Here is a 15,108-nt window from a genome sequence, read left to right as displayed (position 1 = left end):
CTCGAATTAACATTCTGATTCTGTTGATCATCTTGTTAAAGTGTGCAAGTTACAATATGATAATTTTATCAATGTATTATTTTCAGATTGTTCGAACAAAAAATGTATACTCCAGAGACAACAACCTAGCCTTGAAGGCTATGTTGACAAGGCGTTGATGTCATGCATTGCCTTGGAGAGCATCCTTGCTTAATTGGAGGCCACGTGGATTGCCATGTAAGTAGAAACATCATGTAACAATAGTCCCCAAGTCCAAGGTTTTGGTTATATATATGAGATGTGGACTTTGAAAGTAGAATTTTGAAGAAGAGCTTGAATCTTGTCAAACGTTTTCTTTTAAGGGTGTTTTGACATCTTGTTGTAGTAGAGTTTACATACCATAGATGAAGCAACAACACAATAGTCCTCTAGTCCATTTATCAATATTTTATGTAAGGTATTGGACTTGAACTTTGAATAAATCCCAATATTAAGGTGGTACAGTCCAATTTTAGGGGAAAAGCCTTAGAGAGAAGCTGAAACTTTAATTACAGAGGCCAAGTCCCATTTTAGAGAGAAGCCCTAGAGAAAAACCAAAGCTTTGAATACTACCTTGGAGAGAAAATGAAGCTCCCATTTTAAGAAGCCTTGAAGAGAAGCTAAAGCTTTGAAATATAGCCTTGGAGTGAAAATGTAGCATTGAATATATATAAGGCTATGTCCTTTCAAGGAGAACCTTTAAACGTAGAGGTGAATTCTATTTAGGGCCTTGAACATAAACGCGAGTCTATGAAGAATAAGGTGATGTTTGGCATAAGTGTAGCTCTAGGGTAGCACAAAACACGAAATGTTAGCCGTATGAAAACAATAATTATTTTACGTTTTTCCAAAATTAAAATGATGATGGTAGGTAATTATGATGATTAGATGCGTAAGGCTTTTCAATTTTGAGGTGATGCGTCATTGAATGCATGTGATTGCTACGATGTAACTGTCCATTAGAAAAACAGTTCATGCCTCTTAATCTTCAATGTTTGGGATTGGATAAGGCGGGTGATGGCTATAGTGGACTTGATTTTTTATCCAATGACTTAGATGAAGTGGTCTCGTCTATACAAAAGCTAGAGTTTTTCGACGAAGAAACATACTTCGATGAAGCCCTTTTTTAGATTCCAACTACTTCTTTAGAGTTTTAAGTACGAAATTTCAAATTCCCACTTTTGCATTCTGGATTTCTTCCTTATTTTTATGTTTTCTAACTACTTATAGAAAGATGAATAAAATTCACTGTAATTGCAATAGTGTTCGGACTTCTATTGTAGCTAAATAGTGATTTCACTGTAGAAATCATATATCAACCATACCCATTTTTTCTTACTCAAAAGGACGGTGAAGCCATTTCTCCACGCAAACTAAGACACAAGCTTTCTTCTTCATCATCATCATTTTCTTCTCTCACTTTTTCAATTCTTCTCTCATTTTTTCTGTGATTAATCTCTTCGTATGGTGGGGCTAAAGGGATTGAATCTAACTACTTATAGAAAGATGAATAAAATTCACTGTAATTGCAATAGTGTTCGGACTTCTACTGTAGCTAAATAGTGATTTCACTGTAGAAATCAGATATCAGCCATAATCATTTTTTCTTACTCAAAAGGACGGTGAAGTCATTTCTTCATGCAAATCCAGACACAAGCTTTCATCATCATCATCATCATTTTCTTCTCTCACTTCTTCTTCATTTCTTCTCTTGTTTTTTTTGTGATTAATCTCTTCGTATGGTGGGGCTAAAGGGATTGAATTTGAAGAAAGTGAAACAATTGATTTGGCTAAAAGATTAGTTGATATTAATGCTGCATCATTTTTTTGTTGTTCCAATCTAATCTTTTCCAGTTGAGCTACACCTAATCCTCTATATGGAACTTTTTTTTTCTTCTCCTTTTTCGATCTACCACCATCGCCGATGCCGCCACCACCACCAGTACAACCGCTCAAATCTATGTTTTCTTCTCTACCCATTTTCCCTTTAAACTTAAATATAAATCTTGAAATTTAAAGGAGAACCCAAATGGGATATTATATATGGCAAACCATCCACCATATTAACATATTCTTGAAGATACACAAAATTTGAAAAATAACAAAGAATCTTAGGGTTTTGAAATGAACCCAGATGCCAGATGGAAAATTTATTAAGAATTTAAGGAATTAAATCTCCATTCAATAGATTACACAAAATATATGGAATCAAGTATACCACTCATAATTTAGCAAGATTACTAAAACCCATTAAAGTGAGAAATAAACGGGAGAGAATCTGTGAGGTTTTGAATTTTTCTCAAAACTCAGTTGTCTCAGTGATAGATCAGATAATTTATACTGAATTATGAAAATAAAAACCAAGATTTTCAGAATTTAAACATGTTAATGTGAATCCAAAGCAATTGATTTGAATGATTTAACCCTCACTAATAAATTCTAATTTTACGCCCACTCCATTCTTTCCTTCATACACCAACTCTCTCTCCTTTACAGCCCTTTGATTCACCCTCAATATAGTAAGAAAGAGAGAGGAAGCAAGGTAATTGGGGTAGAAATGACTATGCGGGGACTCCCCGCACATTTGTGCGGGGTTCCCTGCACCAATTGGTGTGGGGACTCCCTGCACGGTCTTGCGGGGAGTCCTCGCAAGAAAGCAGTGCCAAAAAATCTAATTTTAAATCTTTTACTTATATTCGTACAATTTTAAATCTAATTTTTACTAACTGGCGAAGAACATTTATGCCAAAAAATTTAATTCAAACTTCAAAAGCATAATCAGCCAAGAAAACTAAAATCTCTACGTCACGCTAATAAAGACACATTAAATACAATAATCGTACAATGCACGTGGCATCGACTAGTTTTCTTTGAAAACACAACATTCAACCATAATGACTTTGGAACCTTTAAGAATCTTGCAAAAGGACTAGTGCATGGACGTTGTCAGTAGTAATTTTTTTATTTAGATGAATATAAATTTATAAATCAAATATAATTTAGTCCCTCTTTGTCTACGATTAAAGTAAGAAAATGAATTTTTTAAAGAATGTGTAGTTAAAAAATAGAAAAAAAATTAAGATTACTTGTAAAATATTTTATTGTTGAATGTGTGATTGAATATAAATTTGTGAAAATAATAATTTTGAAATAATGATAGACAAATAGGGATAGTAAGTTTTTATCCACGTATTACATAAATTAATTATAAGAGAAATGAATCACAAAATTTGGATGTAGGGGTGAACACGGTTTTATTTTGGCGATTTGAGACAAATTTTCAAACCAAACCATTTAAAGAGATTTGGAAAAATCAAACCACTTCGATTTTTAAACCAAACAAATTCAAATCATTTTTTTGGGTTTTGTTTTGTTTAAAATTACGATTTAACAAAACAAAATTAATATATATCAAATAAGTTAAATCATAAATATTAATCTAAAATTTCACGTTAATACATTAATTGTATCATTTAAAAAATTACAAATCAAAGTTATATAATTATAATCATTTTAAAGCAACAATATGATATAAATATTTTAAACTCTTAGCCGATACAAATGGTGTCCATTTACAATTGTAATGCTTGATTTGTTCTCTTCATAAATATAAAAATATAGTATATGAATTCGTTGATTATAGTTGAATGATATAAAATAACTAATAAAAGAAAATGAATAAAAAAATTCAAATACAATAATACCAAGTTATTGTGATTTTATGTGAATCATACAACATTTCTACTCAATTCAAATGTTGGCGAATTACTTTAAAGGAGCCTAACAGTTATTAGAATAAAACAACATAACTACCAATAAAAAAAAAGAATTAATAAAAAATAATAGAATTTGGAGAATTTGACTTTTATTTAAACAAAACTTGAGAAAATTATTAGTAGAAGGAAATAAAATTTGCAAGTTTGAATTAAAATCTAGATTTAGTTGTCTACTAAATTGTAATGGAGGATCGATAAATATGATTTAACAGCAGTTGTTTAATACTTTATCCAATTTGAGGATTTTACGCTCATAGTTGTGATGATTGATGAGTATTTGGATATGATTTAATTAATTAATTGAAATGTATAATTGTCAAATTGAGTTTTGAGTTTAATTGAATTATGTTTAATATGAATGCAACTTTTTAGCTGATATGTGTTAAATTTTTATTGGGTTAAATAAAAATTTAGAATAATTTATTTTCAATTTTTTATTTTTCGTTTTTTGTAAACGATTTGACGATTTGAAATGATTTGCAAAGATTGAAATTTAAACCAAATAGCAGTTTGGTTCGGTTTAAAATCAAAATGTTGACAGATCTATGTGTAACCAAATCAACAGTTTCAGAAAAACGATTTTGTTTCGATTTTACAGTTTGACTATTTCGTTGTTCGGCCCTATTTGAATGTCCAACCATGCTGTTTGGTTCGATTTAAAACCAAAATATTGACGGATCTATGCATAGGCGGAGCCATGTTGAGACAAGTGCGGGCATTATAGGCCCAAACCCCTTTTATTATTATTATTTTTTAGCAACATGGAGGTGAAATAAAACACATGTTTTAATTTACATTAGTTTTATTTTTAGGCCCAAACCCACGATTTTATTTTATAGCATTTTTATCATCACTAAATTTTTGACCAAAACTCAATGTTCAACATGTGTTAAATTATATCCGCACTGAACAAATTTTCTGACTTCATCCTTGGATCTATGTGGAATCATATCAACGATTTCATAAAAACGATTTTGACTCGATTTTCCAGTTTGATTATTTTGTTGTTCAGCCCTCCTTGAATGTCCAACGACCGACCGATTCGATTGCCTTACATGCACGGCAACTAAAGCAGACCGCGGGAAAGAATATAATGTCATCGGGTTGACATGGCAACTTTTCATTGGTTGTGTTACGTGGCTGTAATAAGGCTCAATAGTCAGTAGCAGAAAATAGAAGTGTAGGAATAAATAATATATCGAATATACAATTTTTAACTGAATTTACTTTTATACCCTTGCAACAACTTCTTAGCAATGTTTCACTAACATTTGTCCCTGTTTGAGATTTTTTTTTTAAAGAATAATTTTTGTAGAAGTGATTTTTAAAAATTGTATAGTTAAAAGGTTTTTTTTAATTTACGTGTAAATTTATTTTATTAGAAAATATATTTTTGATAATGAATTTGAAAAAAAAAATTAATGGATTTCAAATAAAGGTTTTATATATTGGTAAAGTTTAGTATACTGAAACAAAAATAGTTTGTATAGTTTAAATCTATATTAAAAATATATTCAATGTGTTATTTCAATGAAATTTTAAAATATGACACAAAATAATTTTCATTTTTGAAAGAATATGAGTTAGTGACACTTCATTTTTCACATATAATATTCGAACCACTCGTTTTATAATCTTGAAAATCTTTATCAAACATATTGATATAGAGTCAAATAGAATTTTCATTTTTAAAATTTATTAAATAGTGAGAAAATGTAATTTCAAAAAAATAATAATAATAAAGGAAGCAAACAACAATTATTTTATTTGATAATTACTCCATCATACTAGGGCTTTCTTTGGATTAAATTTTTAGTAAATTTAGATAAAAGCTGACAAAATATGTGGTTAAAAAATTATGAATTCTAGAAAATATATGATTAAAATTAATCATTGACTTTAATTTAGACAACAAACATTGACTAAATATATCGAAATGATAAAAAAAACCTAAAAATATGAAAGAAATATCCGGAACTTGACAAATAACTAATTAAGTGAATAGAAACTAGAAATTTGAAATTTAAAATCCAAAAGGATAAATGGATAATTACTATGATTGTGTTACATATATATAATGATTTATATACACATAATGTGCTGAAATATAATTGAGTAAGAATTTTTTCAACCAAATAAAAAAATAAGTAAAAGAATTTCGAAGCTCCTTTTTCACACCTTTTGTATATAAATTACTAAGTAATTTCATTATCTTCAATTAAGGTCCGTTTGATTGTAAAAATGAAATTAAGATGGAAAGAAAACGAATTTCAGAGAATTAAATTATATAAAATTTATTTTTCTGGGAATTGTCAATTAAATGTATTTAATTGGTATAATTTTACATCTGAAAAATATTGAAATTTTCGATCTTTTGGTATTCGTTTAGTCTTATTTTTCATGAAAATTGTCAATTAAAGGGAATGAATCTTTTTATAATTATTGATAGAATTTGTTCCCATTATTGAAAATTTTAAAAAATAAAGCTGAAAACCGAATTCCCATCAAAATGGTGGGAATTGATTTTTCACCATTTCAAGGAAAATACATATGCGTGGGGGAAAAGGTGAAAATGAAATTTTCTAAATAATATTGCAATCAAACACTAAATTTTGATGAAAAATAAAAAATATTTTCCATAAAAAATGTGGGCAATTAAACACTCCGAGCTTTGTTCTAATAACAAAGCGAAGTAGAATTAGCAAAGGTCATTCCAGTAAATTCCCGGAGATTACAGAAAATCAAGACTCGCCTCTATATAAGCGAATCGTCAAAGCGTCTTCCCATTACAATTCTAGAGTCTCTCTGACAAATCGCCTTTTAATTCTTGTGAATCGATAGATAAAAACTAGGCTCGATCTTCTCTCGGTTGTGTGAGAAACTGAATAAATTCAAATAATGGACACATTTGCATCGTTCTTCACCTCGCAATCGGCGTCTGGGAACCGTTGGAGTTACGATTCGCTAAAGAATTTCCGCCAGATTTCACCAGTCGTTCAAACTCATCTCAAACAGGTTAATTTTTTTTCTTAATGGGTTTGTTAATTTATCCTTTTTCGGTTCTTGGGGAATTTTGTGTTTTCTGTAAAAATTGGATGATTCTAGGGTAACCTAAATTGGAAATTTTTAGTTTAAATTTAATTTGGGGTTTTTTTTTTTTTTTTTTTCTGAATTGGTTCTTTGAGTCCAATTATAATCTTAGGGTATGGACGATCATATAGATTGCCATGCGTATATTATTATTATTATTATTATTATTATTATTATTATTATTATTATTCTTTTACTCTATATATATATATTCGATTCTTGGGAAATATATTTTATTCAAAGAATTGATTGACTCTAGGCCAACATGAATCGGAAAAAATTCCATACGCGATTGAATTGATGTTTTCGCAAAATTGAGTTTTTTGACCTTAAATATAGGGTAACGATTTGGACGATCATATGTTTTAATATTTGTTGAACTGATCAATTAGTTTAATATCTTGCCTGAATGAATATTATCAGCTCTTTGGTCGGTTTGGCCTATCCTATAGGTTAAAGTTGTAATGAACGAATTATATCAATATCATGTCTAAAATGAGGGTTAATTTACATAATTGCAGGCATATGTGGAATTTGAGTAATTACTTGGAAAATATGAAAAAATTGTTATTATGCTGGAAGTTTTTTTGCTTTTGGGTATCTTTTTATAATGTTCTCTATATGCGTTGGAAGCTTACTTGTATACTTTTCTTTGTTTTTGGTTTTTCCCATCCTTCTGTTTAAAGCTATCTGATGTTAGAAGCTTCTATTTCTTTCATTTTCCGTCAATATAAATTAGGGTTTCCACTTTTCCTCAGATTTGGCCCTTAATATTAGTTCACTAATTAGAATTAGTTGGGGGGCGTTTTCTTTGCGTTTCTGTTTTTTATTTTCAGTTTTGAAATCGTTTTCCATTTTCTGTTTTGAGGCCTCATTTTGAGATTATGAAAAACACGTTTGATTTGTCATTCTGAAAAACAATTTCTCAAAACGAAAAATTAGAAAACGTGTTTGGTTCAAAAAATTTTGAAAACTCCCATTCCGGTTCTCTCTTTCACTCTCAATACCGCCACCTCCAAAACACCACTTTCCGGCCACCATGGCCACTGGAACATAGCACCAACTTGAAGCCCACAAAGTCATCTACACACCCGACCCAATAGCTGGCCCTAACTCCGGCTGAACAGGCTAGAATTTCTGATCAAAAGAGGCTAGTTGCGAGACATTAGAACGGCCGAAAATTCCCATTCCGGCAATGATTTCTGCATGAAATTAAAGTGTTACCCATGGTTGTAGGGACATATTTAATACTCGACTATCGCCAATCGACTGATGCCAATCGCCAGAAACGCGAATTGAAGCAAGCAGGTTTGGTTCGCGACTGCCATGTTTGATTGATTCACATTAGAACGAATTGGTGCATTACTGGTTGATGTTAGGACATGGTATTGATCGCCTAGATGAGGGCTATCGAGTGTTGGTGGTGTGCGACCGTGGGCGTCGCCGGAGGTGGATATTCCGGCGGAAAAGGGGTTGTGACATTCGTTTTTTAGGCTGGATTTTCTGTTGCTTTGTGTTGATTTGTGGCTAGTGGTTGGTTGGGGATTGTAGAGGGGAAGGAGGCGAGGCTGATGGTGGTTGCATCCGGTGGTTTGACAGCTGATGGGTGGTGGTTTGGCGGCCGGAAAAGTGAGTAGAAGGAGAGAGCCGAGAGAGGAACACTGGAGATGAATAGTGAAGAGGAAATGCCGCGTTTTGAGTGTTTTCCATGTTTTGGCCATTTACAATTGAAAACACTCAAAATGCCAAAAAGTCGTTTTGGGTTTTCTTTGTTAAATTTTCCCGTGTTTTCAGAAATGCGTTTTTGAAAATAGTCGACCAAATGCGTTTTCGGTTTTTTAGAAAATGGAAAACGGAAAATGGCCCGAAAATGCCAAGGAGAACGCACCCTTATTTTTTCTATCTTTTAAGTTTCCTTTGATCACATTTGTTTTGTGTTTTTTGATTAATGATTTATTTCTGCTATACTCGGCACTTGTTCTTTAGATTTGTTAAAATTCAAAAAAGGCTCACTTAGTGGACTGTCTGATTTCAGGTCTATCTCTCACTATGCTGTGCTCTAATAGCAGCTGCTGTCGGAGCTTACATTCATATCCTTTGGAATATCGGGGGCCTACTGACTACCTTAGCATCCGTGGGTAGCATCTTTTGGCTACTCTCTGTGCCTCCTTATGAAGAGGTATTACTTTCATTGTTAATTGTTTAGTTTGAAGACATGCACATATTGTCTTGTTTCTAATTTATTATACATGATCTCGATAATGAACAGAAAAAAAGGGTTTCTTTACTTATGGCCGCTGCACTTTTTCAAGGGGCGTCTATTGGTCCTCTGATTGAATTGGCTATTAAATTTGACCCAAGGTATGTATCCTTGACAATTCTGTATGGTTTCAGAGTTTCATTCTGCGTCAGTTGTTCGTTTTGTGAGGCATTATTGTTTGTTTTGCTCGGTGTAAGCCTTGCATTGATTCCTTCCAAAACCACAAGCTTTACGAGTATTGTTATGGATACTTATGTTCGCTCACTCGCTAGCTCTCTCTCTCTCTCATTGTCTTATATATAATTTAGATATGTTGGAAAAGAAAGATTGTAAGAATTATTTACTGACTTGTACTTGATATCTTTTCTAAGAACATGTACAACCAAATTGAGAAGCTATTGGGTTTAATTTTATGATTGTCTCATTGTGTTCAGTCATGTAGATTGCTCTGTCCAAGAGGATGGAATTAAGACATCTATTGTATGATAAAGCTATGATTTTTTGTTTTGGCTTCAAGGAGAAATTAAGTTTAATTTTATTTTTTTTATGGTATCATCTTTATGTCCTTCCTCTTGATCCCTCTTTCTTTGAGGCCTATCATTTTTTGGCATGCTGGATCCATATTATCCTTCTGTATTGTTTAACCATTTTAAGATTATTGGAAGCATACTCTTATTCTTAGTTAAGTCCTGTTAATGTTCTTCTGATGCAAATTTTTCTTGATACAGCATTGTTCTTGGTGCTCTAGTTGGTTGTGCTGTGGCATTTGGTTGCTTCTCAGCGGCTGCCATGGTAGCGAGGCGTAGAGAATACTTGTACCTAGGGGGCCTACTTTCTTCTGGTCTCTCAATCCTTTTCTGGTTGCACTTTGCGTCCTCAATTTTTGGTGGTTCTATGGCCCTTTTCAAATTTGAGGTAGCAGATTAATTCTTTTTGTCCTTCTGCGGATGCAAAGTTGAAATTATTACCAAAATTTGATAAGCATATATCCTTGTTATCTCGCAGTTGTATTTTGGTCTTTTGGTGTTTGTGGGCTACATCGTTGTTGACACCCAGGATATAATTGAGAAGGCTCATTTCGGGGATCTTGACTATGTGAAACACGCTCTGACCCTCTTTTCTGATTTTGCCGCCGTCTTTGTTAGGATCCTAATTATCATGGTAAGTGGTTTTACAATTTTTATTTTGAGAATTGAGAATGTCTTAAACTATTTAGATCATTAGCACACGATCATATGTTGATGTGGACTGACATCATCAAATTTTATCATGCAGTTGAAGAATGCGCGTGAGAAGGAAGAGAAGAAAAAGAAGAGGAGGAACTAAGTTTACTGGGCAACAATGATGTAAACAGTATGCTAGATGACTTCCTTGTCTATAAACTTACTCTCCTTGACCCAAACATTATAGCAGTTGGAACTTATTATTCGGTTTATGCAGTGTGAGAACTTGTTTTGTGCCTAGGTTACTGCAGAAACTATTGGGATGCCTTTTTTGGAAGTTAAAAATGCTAATGATTTAGATATGCATGTGATAAGTTCTTTATTTTCCCCTTCCTTTTGGGTTGTATAATGAACAAAGAGGAAAACAGTCTGATCTTTTAGAATTGTGTTCTCTTGCATGTGAATACATGGAAACATGTTAGGAAGTAAGCTAATATACTATTTGATAGGAGATAACAAAGCATTTGAAGATTTGGGTACATGTATTAGGAAAGATTAAGGTAGGTAAGACAGTAGGTTTTGTGTAGATTTATGGATATCCTGAAGGATCACCATCACATATAAACGAGTAAATTTATAATAATTTCCACATGGTCTCAGAGAAATAATTTTCATGTACTAGTGTTCTTATGTTAACCCTATTAGAAGAATTGGGTCTTGCATCTTTCGAATGCTGAACGAATACACTGTTTCAGAAATATGTTTTTTCCCCTTAAATCTTTGCTGCTGAACTTGGAACTTTGAGAAAATATCTATGGAGATTGCAAATTTCAAATTTTTGATGGATTATTTCAATGTTGAGTAGGGTCGTGATCCATGTCTTTTAGAAGGCATTCAATTGTCTTTTTGGCTTTTCCCCAAGTGAGGCAGTGGTTCCCTTTTTTGAGTTTTGCTTTTTCCCGAAGTATGGAGAAGTCATTATTAGATTTTTGACGTTTCATATGTATGAGATTACATTAGGAACATACTCGAGTTTGATAACCTTGAGAAATTAACTTTGCATCATTTGCCTTGGTATTACATCATTTATGGGACAGTTGCAAGAGCCGCAAGTGCCAAAATGGTTGAGGATTTAACAATCAAAAACTTAAAAAGAGAACAAGAACACGAAAGGAACTAACTCAGTTAGATTAAACGAGTGAATGTTCATTTAGACACGAAGAAAAGGTGTTGGAACTAGTAATCAAGATTCAAGGTAATTGTTGCGGCGCCAAACTTCTATCGTTAGTTGCTTCTTGCGTCGTCGAGGGGCCGGATTTCTCCATTGTCTTCTTCTAGCTTTGTTATTTTTCTTTCCCTTACCTAAGATGTCCTTGCTAGTTCTTTCACAATCAAATGCCTGTGGCTCCCTATCATGCTTTAAACTCGCCATTTTTCACTAAGTTACCTAATAAGTAAAACAACACGAACACTGGAACACACATATCAAAACATTCTAAATTGCTAGAAGACAACTAATATAAAGTTAAATGGCATTAAAAATGATGCGTAAAACTCACTCATCAGTAATAAACTAAAACTGACAAGTGCATTGGGGAGTTATACGCGTATACCAGCTCTGACTTGACCTTTATTATTTCAAATTTTAGTGGATGAATTTATTTATTTCTTTTTTAGGAAAATGGGCGGTTGAAATTTTTTTTGATTTATATGTAATATTATTTTATGAAAAATCGTATAGTTAAAAATAGAAGAGAAAAAAATAAAAATTAATTTAAGTGGGGGCAAACGAGGGCCAATTGTAGTTTAATTGAGATAATATATTATACATAGAACAAGAATATTCAATAAAAGGTCAATAACAATCTTCATGAATATATATATATATAAAAAAAAAAATTCAAAATTAGTTGTTCGACCCAAGGACTTTCCTCGACACAGGAGATGACAATGGACAATAGTTGAGATGATTTCATGATGATGGTGGTGATGAAAGAGATGAAGTTGATCGGGAGATACAAGAACTTGTTTGAGTCAATTCGAATCCGTCAATAATTTGATTTGACTTGTTCCAAACTATTGCATACGTTTTGGTTTCAATTTCGGTCATGATTCGAAGCCAAACTAAAACACTTAGCGTCCGTTTGATTGCAAGAATGAAATTTGGATTGAAAGAAAAAGAATTTCAGGAAATTGAATTGTCTAAAACTTGTTTTACTAAAAATTATCAATTAAATGTGTCTAATTGGTATAACTTTTCACTTAAAAAATGTTGAAATTTTGAATTTTTTGGTGTTCATTTGACTTTATATTTCATGAAAATAATCAATTAAATGGATAGAATTTGTTATAATTGTAGATAAAATTTATTTCTATTGTCAAAAAAATAAATAAATAAAATAAGAGATGAAAAACTGATTTCTCACCAAACCCATGGAAATTGGTTTTCCACAAAACCGAAGAAAAAAAAGGGTCACATGGGAGGAGAGGGATGGAAAATGAGTTGCCAAGAAAATTATTTTAATCAAACAAGGAATTAAAATCAAACAGGCCTTAAAAATTTATGAAAAATACACACAACTCTTTTGTAAAAAATAAAATAATAATAATAAAAAATAAAAAATTAAGCATATATACAAGTGGAATAGAATTTTCTTACACACTAGCACTTGGTGGTTTGCAATTCAAGAGATGGAAGCATGGCCCATTTGCAATTCTAAGTATTTCTAACATGTGGAGTTTGAAATCAAACCTACCGATTTCTTCTATGTGGTCTAGAACTACACGATGGTGGTTGGGTTGGACAAATTTCTTGATAGGGCATTGTCAATTTGACTAAAGTTAGCCTTTGAACTTTTTAAAAACGTAAATTTGAAAATAGATCAAAAATGTTAGATACCCTTTTCCATTCCAATTTTCAACACCGATTCATCACAAATTACAAATTCTCCAATTTCTCATTTTCAATTTTCATAAATCACATATTCACATTTCACGATACTCAAATTAATTTTTAATATCACAATTCATTGTAGACAAATTCTCAAGTAACATATAAATTAAAACTCAATACTCATAAGTCATAGCTTATAAATTATTAAAGTATAAAATATTTAAAACGACAAAAACCAACCAAATAAAATAGTCATTGACTCGCCTAGAATCTTAACATATATTATTATGTTAAATTTATATTCAAAATTCAATCATTGCCATGATGGTTAAGCTTCCAAAATTAGAGTTATAGTTTCAAATCCTTTCCTTAGGAAATTAATTTTGATAAATATTGTAGAAATAAAAATTTTGCACAATGAAATGGACTGGAAGGAATTGAACCCAAGACTTGTAATATAAAAATGCAAACTCTAATCAACTAAGCAAAAGAAGAGTTTGAAAATAAAATAAACTACTAGTTATATAACATAAAATTTTTATCTATTATCAAAAAAAAAAAAAAAAAAAATTCTTTCTGACGAATCCAGCTAGGGCGGGCCAATCCTTAAATCCGCCACTGCTCCAAAATGAGCGACTAATTGCTCCAAAATAGGTGATGGGAAAAACCAATTATGGAAGAAAAAAATTAGAAAAAAAAAAGTGGACCCGAGAGCGTAAATTTGGCTCATGGGCTTGTGCGACCTGTGGCTCGACTCTAGAAAAGTCCAAGTCGGCTCGGCCCGAGAAAACCCTAAATCGGCTTGGCTCGTGACTCGAAAGAATTGAGTCAATACTTTGGTTGAGCCCCATTCTGAAGAGTCGCTCAAGTCCGAGCTAGCCTATGTGGCTCAAATAGAACTTTAAAAAAAATTAATGAAAAGACCTTTTGCCTTAAGAGGCAGCTGTAGCTGCTTGGAGATTTCTAATTTAAAATTTTAAATTTGAAATTCAAACTTAGTTGAAATATATATATATATATATATATGTATATATATCTATATCTATAAATATGTACACACATACATATATATACATATATATATACATATCTATATATACATATACATGTATATATATATATATATGTATATGTATATGCAGGGGCGGAGCCAGGATTTTAGTTCAGTGCGGGCAAAATTTTTTGACGACGAATGTCGAGGTTTTGGTCGGGGATTTAATGACGATAAAAAAATAAAACAATAGTACATCAATACTAAAAACGACATAATTTATATATTACACTTGTTTTTTGCGAGTTTTCATACTTTGATATCATTGCATAATAACTTCATTATTGAACCTGAAAAATATATCTTTCTCCACATAAATAATTGTGCTATCATTCATTCACTGATCACCCAATTACTACTAGGAGTGGGAGTAATTCGAGATGTCAAATGAATCACAAATACTGGAAGCAACTCAAAAAACTAGTGCAATTCACAATTTCACAAAATCAATTCACAATCTCACAATGCAATATATACTATTTTCAAATACTTGGCAACTTGAACTTGCAATCACAGATTCCCAGAGAGCGAGAGCCCAGAGGCAACAATGAACTGGTGGTCCACTGGAAGTTTGTGCCGTTTCGAGCAATTAAAGAACAAAGTGCTAATTTAATATGTTAAAAACAAAAAACAAAAAAAAAATTATTACAATTTACACAAATTGAAATAACCAAAAAAAAAATAAGGGAAAAAAATTTGGGGATTCGCCTTTTGCTTTCTGGAATCTGGCTTCTTATTTTGTCGGCTCGACTGGTTGGCGTTGGCACTTGGTGCCTTGGCGGAGCTGAGGATGTAAAGTCGGAGTCAGAGATGTGAGATGTCAAGATGAGAGCCTAGAGTAGGAGATATACAATAAT

General features: G+C 32.0%; 1 protein-coding gene across 1 annotated transcript; it reads left to right on the top strand.

The window, feature by feature from the left end:
* Positions 1 to 6,563: 6,563 nt before the first annotated feature.
* LOC111385634 (bax inhibitor 1-like) lies at positions 6,564 to 10,757 on the top strand. The gene is made up of 6 exons (XM_023010045.1): positions 6,564 to 6,809; positions 8,920 to 9,063; positions 9,154 to 9,245; positions 9,873 to 10,059; positions 10,150 to 10,305; positions 10,420 to 10,757. The coding sequence occupies exons 1-6, from the start codon at positions 6,693 to 6,695 to the stop codon at positions 10,468 to 10,470; spliced, it is 747 nt and encodes a 248-aa protein (XP_022865813.1). The 5' UTR covers positions 6,564 to 6,692; the 3' UTR covers positions 10,471 to 10,757.
* The last annotated feature ends 4,351 nt before the right edge of the window (positions 10,758 to 15,108 follow it).

Source organism: Olea europaea, unplaced genomic scaffold (genome assembly GCF_002742605.1).
Source record: "Olea europaea var. sylvestris unplaced genomic scaffold, O_europaea_v1 scaffold3235, whole genome shotgun sequence".
Taxonomy (NCBI): Eukaryota; Viridiplantae; Streptophyta; class Magnoliopsida; order Lamiales; family Oleaceae; genus Olea; species Olea europaea.
Note: the sequence above shows the minus strand (reverse complement) of the source record. Positions and strands in the feature narration are given on the sequence as shown.